The sequence below is a fragment of the Plecotus auritus genome (assembly GCF_963455305.1).
Source record: "Plecotus auritus genome assembly, chromosome: 9".
NCBI lineage: Eukaryota > Metazoa > Chordata > Mammalia > Chiroptera > Vespertilionidae > Plecotus > Plecotus auritus.
Window position 1 is genome coordinate 6095903 of NC_137783.1, and position 6000 is coordinate 6101902.

General features: G+C 54.9%; 1 protein-coding gene across 1 annotated transcript in view; it reads right to left on the reverse strand.

Moving 5' to 3' along the window:
- Positions 1–5520, reverse strand: part of CFAP46 (cilia and flagella associated protein 46) — a 65120-nt gene extending 59600 nt beyond the window's left edge. Inside the window, exons 1-8 of the mRNA XM_080640879.1 lie at positions 5430–5520; positions 5037–5161; positions 4738–4869; positions 4031–4095; positions 2306–2470; positions 1811–1934; positions 1261–1355; positions 546–656 (exon numbers count right to left, since the gene is read on the reverse strand). Coding sequence (XP_080497005.1) covers positions 546–656; positions 1261–1355; positions 1811–1934; positions 2306–2470; positions 4031–4095; positions 4738–4869; positions 5037–5161; positions 5430–5478 — 866 coding nt within the window. The 5' untranslated portion in view covers positions 5479–5520. The remainder of the gene's footprint in view (positions 1–545; positions 657–1260; positions 1356–1810; positions 1935–2305; positions 2471–4030; positions 4096–4737; positions 4870–5036; positions 5162–5429) is intronic.
- Between the last annotated feature and the right edge of the window lie 480 nt (positions 5521–6000).

The following is a 6000-nucleotide window of genomic DNA, read 5'->3' on the forward strand; positions in this document are numbered from 1 at the left end:
AGGCTGCGCCACAGGGCGGGTGGGGACAGCACCCTAGTGCGTGCTCTGCCAAGTTCACGGGCCGCCCAAGGGGGTGCCCAGCAGGGACAGGGGACGCTGCTTTCAGAAAATGCACCACTCCCAGGAATTCAAGCCAGGATCGTCTGAAACTCTGAACAGGCTCAGCGAGTTCAGGAACCTGGGCTCACAGAACTGAGAAGTTAACATGCTGGGGTGGGGCAGGGGGGCAGGGAGGGTGACGGGAACGCTTGTCTTCCACCTGGGAAATGGCGGGCAGCCCTTCGGGAAGGTGACCTTGAAAAGCACTTCTGCCAGAGTCCATTTGATTTTCAAAAGTACGATGTGAAGTTACATATCCCCAGCCTCCCCACACAGCACAGGCCTCAGGACAACGAGAGCTAGAGGAAGTGCCCTGCAACCGGAGGAAGCAGCGTGGGGGGCGCGTGGGGGGCGCTGCGGTGCTTCCTGCATCGTTCCCTTCCTCCCGCCCTTACCAGATCTCGCACCGCCGCGTGCAGCTGTGAAACTAGCGCATAAACACTTACTTTTCCTCTTCCGTCGAAGGGGGGCTCTGGTGATTATAGACGTCTAACTGCTTATAGGTGTTCTTTAGAATTTTGTTGGCATCTTCAGGTAAATCATTTTTATCCAATTTCCTAGAATTAATTCAAACACAAATAACCCAGCTCCCGTTGGCTTTATTCAGATCATCCTAAAAAAAATACTCAGAGTCCATGAACCGGTCTCTCCCACCGAGCAGAGGCCTGAAATGAAGCCACCTCCTTTCTCTCCTCGGCTCCTGGTCGACTTCTCACGCACCTCACGCGCCCCCACCCCCAGGCCCGGCTCTCTTCCTACATCACCGAAAACTAAAACACCCGGGGCACTGTGCACCAGCCCCTGCACCGGGCCAGCCACACACACAGAGCCCACCTTGCAGGATGCCAAGCCTTCGCACTGGCTGCCCAGGACCCAGGCCTCCTCGCTGGCCTGGCCTCTCCCCTACGCTGGCATCTCGCCTCCCCCCCACCCCCCCACGGCAGCAGGTCTGTGCCTGGGTACAACTCCTCTCCCCGGGCCCTCTAGCTGCTCCAGCAGGGTCTCACCCACTCCTCTAGCTTTGCTGAGTTTCCTGGCCAGGCCCCAACCTCACCTGGGGTAGAAGCCCCCTTGGCGGCTGTCCTGCAGCTCCTCCCACAGGCACAGCAGAGGGAGGGCCCTGGGAAATCTCACGCCTGTTCTCCCTCCCTAAACACTTACTGTTTTAGCAAGTTAATGTGGAAAATGATGTCCAGGTTAATGGAGCTTTTCTTTTCTTCCTTCAACTGATGCTCGTCCATCAACTCATGACGTACCTGTTGTAAAATGGAACGGGGTACCAATCCAGGTTTCAGCGAGGAGTCAGGTAGCGATCGGATACCGCGGTTAGCTATTCCTTGGCAAATATTCCTTCTTTAACATTCCCACCTACAATGAACAAGTATCTTTTCATTAATTATGTTTAGTACTGAGTTTTTCATCTATAACTTGATGTCCAACACAAAATGTAATAGGTTATGAATGCTCTTCATACACGTTGCTCTGGTCAATACTTTACTTTCCGGATTTGCCACTGTCTTTAAACGTCAACGCCGCGACAGAGGAAAGACTCAGAGTCACAGTGAAGAACAGCTGTTGTTTGTGGTGTTTGTGTCTGTGTGCGTTGTGTCCCTCGGTGGCTGGACCTGCGAGCTGGTTTTATACAGTTTTCTGACCGAAGACACTGAGCAAAATTACTTCTTCTGTCTCCATGTTTAACCCGCCGACTCACCATCACAGAAAACATCCGCTGGTATCTGTGTGGCGCGTGCTCTTTTATGAATGGCGCTGCCGTGGTACACAACTTCGCGGCCTCCTCTTTCTTTCCAGCTTGTAGATAACACTCCAGAAGCTCCCTGGATAACATAAAAGCAGCGGATAGAAAATGCTGGGGAAACCATTTTCTGTTGCAAATGTCTAATAAGCTATTATGCTTGTACTATTTTCATGTTTCACAGACTTCGGAAGACACAGATGGGCCAGCTCCTTACCCCGAGCCATCGCCTGGCTTGGCAGGGATGGGGATGGGGAAGGGGATTGGACTATGGGACAGGCTCACATTTCCTGTGTTTTGAGTCAAAGCACATGCCCTGTTATAACACCCAGGTGATGTCATCTACGGTTAGAAACATCTTCAGACAAGTCACACAAAGCAGGACCCTCACTACAGAGCTGGAGCAGTGACCATCGCCCACTGGGCAAGCGCAGGGCGCGCGCCTCCACTCACAGCATCAGCTCTGCCTGCCAGTCCTTGTCCTCTTCCTCGGTCTGGTTTAACACGCTCACGATCTGGGAGAGGCTGGGGATCAGGTACTGATAATAGCCAGGCTTGAGGAAGGGCCTCACCATTTGCCAGTAGAGGACCGACGCATTATAGACCAAGAAGTAATACCTACGGCACAAGAGGAAGAAGTCCGAGACGAGGTCGGAAGCAGAGCCGGTCCCCAGCCCTCTTCTGGGAAGAAAGCTGAAGCCCTCTGTCCCCAGCAGATGGCAGCAGTCCCCTCCGAGACATACGGCCCGCACTGCATGAGCAAACATGCACGGCCCTCCCAGGGCAGCCTGGTGCCCCGCTCAGACACCAGCTCAGCCCCGGCCTCGATCACCTGGCCAGAGGCTCCCGATGCCAGACTGGAGAACACCTAACTCATTCAGTCACTCCACAAAGTACCCAGCTTCCCATGAAAATATACCACTGATCAAGGCCTCCTTTGACTCCCAAGGAATAGACAAGAACAGGCAAGAGCAGAGAGAATCAAGGAAGGCTTCCTGGAGGTGACATCCTGCTGAGACCCAAAAGGTGACCAGGAAATCAGCCAGGAGAGCTGTGCAAGAAAAGAGGACTGGCAGGTAGGGGAGAGAGAGCAGAGCCTTCGCGGAGCAGGCTCAGGCTGTGTGTGTACACAGGAAATGCAAAGTGGGGGGGGGGGGGTCAGGGCACCCCTGGGAAGCTGGGCTTCTTCCTGAGGGCTGCAGGGAGCCACCTGAAGGACTGAGTTCAGAATCACAGGGGCTGATTCGCCCCTTTTTATACAGGCCTCTCTGGGGGCGGGGAGGGAGGGGTGGGGACTCTGCCTTGTAGGACCCCAGGTGTCTGGAGGTCTTCAGCACTGGCCCTTAGATGCATGCGTGATGCTAATTAAGGCTATTACCCAGGAAGGAGAAGGGGCGCTGGCAGTAAGACAAGGCTGCTGATTCCTTTGTGAGTTTACTCAGAACCGCAAAACTCCTGGCATGCAGCAGTGACCAGGCCCCTCCCTGACAATGCCCACTGCTCCCGTCTCCTGGCCCCAGGGCATGATCCCCTTGAAACACCCGCTGTCCTTAGAACCTCTGGCTTGAGGCCACTGGGCTTCCCTGTCTGCAGGGCCCTGCTGAGGGAGTCTGGGGGCTGGGCCTGCATCTCCAGCACCTATTACAGGGGCCAGCCAGAGAAGGCCATCAATGGCAGGCAGTGGGACAGTGAGTGAGCGAACCCAGGGTTTAAGCTGAAATCTCCTTAAAATGTTGTGTCCTATCTGAAAAGGTTGCGTGCAAGCTTATATAGTAATTTTGATGAAGCAAGCATTAATTAAGAAGAAAAACTGTGTTGGAGTCTCAGCCAAATCACCTCCACAGACATGAGGCCTGGGCCCAGGTGGTGGCTGGGGGAACACAGGCCAGTGGAGGCAGCGCAGAGGGAACTGAGATGCTGAGCTCCCGAGAGGCCCAGGAACTGGTGAAAAGAGCCATAGAGGAAGCTGGTACAAGTCACCCCCAGTTCCCGGAAACTGCGGACCAGAGCAGAGGAAGCAACAGGGACTGTGCCCTCAGCCCAGCTCTACCTTAGAGACGTGGGGGACACTGTAAGTGCGCTAAACACACAGAGCAAGGAACAGAGAGAACCACTTGGTAGATTCTGGCCTGAACCTTTTACACAGTCCCCGTTGGGAGCGACAGGACCATAGCCCACCTAGGTTCTCCTTTGGCAAAGTTGATCACTTTCATGTACTGAGTCACGCAATTTTCAAACTCCTCCTAAAACATAAAGAATTGCACAGTTAGCCCTAGCCGGTTTGGCTCAGCGGACTGAAGGGTCCCGGGTTCGATTCCGGTCAAGGGCATATGCCCGGGTTGTGGGCTCAATCCCCAGTAGGGGGCGTGCAGGAGGCAGCCGATAAGCGATTTTCCCTCATCATTGATGTTTCTAACCCCCTCTCCCTTCCTCAATAAAAATATATTTTAATTACTTTAAGGTTTGTGTAGCCTGACATAATTTTGGAGGGGGGTGTTAAATGTTAACTGTTGTGATTCAAGATGTGGAATTTTGAGAATCAAGGCAACCTCCTGAGGGAAGCAGAGTAGGACAGACACCTCATCTCACTGACAATATTGAGATTGTCCATGTCAAGCCTCCTGGTCCACAGGAACTAAAGGAAAATGCAGGGCCCCCTGGCTGTTTTGGCTCAGTGGATAAAGTGTTGGCCTGCGGACTAAAAGGTCCCAGGTTCGATTCAGGCCAAGGGCGCTTGCCCGGGCCTCGATCTCTCCCCAGCCACCGCCCCTGCCACTAGGGGGCGTGCAGGAGGCAGCCAATCGATGATTCTCATCATTAATGTTTCTATCTCTCTATTCCTCTCCGAAATCAATAAAAATATTTAAATAAGCTCTGGCTCTCACCAGATTTTCGGTGGACTTGGGGGCACACAGCTGCGCCCTGCACAGGTGCGCTCGGCCCAGAAACTGGGTGACCGGCCCCTTCACCTTGAAGTACATCTGGATGCAGTCCTCGCTCACCTCTGGCTGCCCCATCTGCAAGAGAACACCGCCCTGTCGCTGCCTCCTTCCCAAAAACACAAGGCAGAGCTTGAGGACGCCCTGAGGAGGGAGGGGTCCGGCGGTCTCTCCCGTGCGCACCCCCCAGGCGCTGTGCCCTCCCCCGGCCTTCAGCTTCCAGCAGAAACCCCTGGGACAGTGACCTTCAGGGCCTGTTCGGCGCACAGAACGAACAGATCGGGGCTGAAGCTCTCGGTGGGGTCAAACTCGGATTTCCCCAGGTTGGCGGACTTAATCAACTCGTACGCCCTCTTCAGGGAGGTGGCATCTGTCGGGACAACCGTTGAGGAAGGCTGGTGAGCACTGAGGGGCAGTCAGGAGGGTCCCAGAGGAGCCTGGGTCAGGCTGGCAGCCCGGGCGGTGCCCCTGGGTGGCCGCCTACAGGGACAGGATCCTCTAGGCACGGCCCCGCCCCCAGCGGCGCGGCGGTGGAGCCTCAGGTTCAGAATCACAGCCTCCCGGTACCCGCTCCCGGGGTTGGGGGGGAGGGGGTCCCCAGGGTCCAGAAAGATCTCGGAGTCCGGGTCCCCGCCCACCCTGGTGGCTCTCGGCGCGGGCCAGCTCCTGAGTAATGACCAGGTCCATGGCGCCTCTGCCCCGGCGTCTTCGTCAATCCCTTGCAGCTGCTGGCGGTTGCCTAGCGACAGGGGGACGCGGACCGGTCCTACAGGTCGGCGATAGGGCCACACTTGTCCGGAAGCGAACTCCCCCGAGTCTACCCTATGCGGGTTCCCCAGCCCCGGAGAGTGAGGGCCTCCGGGGAGCAGAGCAGGGCTGAAAACTACCCAGAAACACAGTTTATGAAAAGCCGGCCCGCTTATCAGACAGTGACAAACTGTGGCATGTGACCGCTAGGCGGCTGGAGAACCCTACCTCCCTCTTACACCAAAATAGCTCTAGAGGAATCAAGAAGTTAAATAGAAAATAAAAGCAGACCAAAAATTTCCCAAATAAAGCAGATAATTATAAAAATTCTTGGTCTGGGAATAAGTAGGATACAAAACCCAGAGACTATAAAAGAAAGAGTGATGACCCCATAAAAAAGTCTAAGTGATAAAAACCTCTTTGAATAACTGAGGAAACATTGGCAACACAGCATCCAGGCGG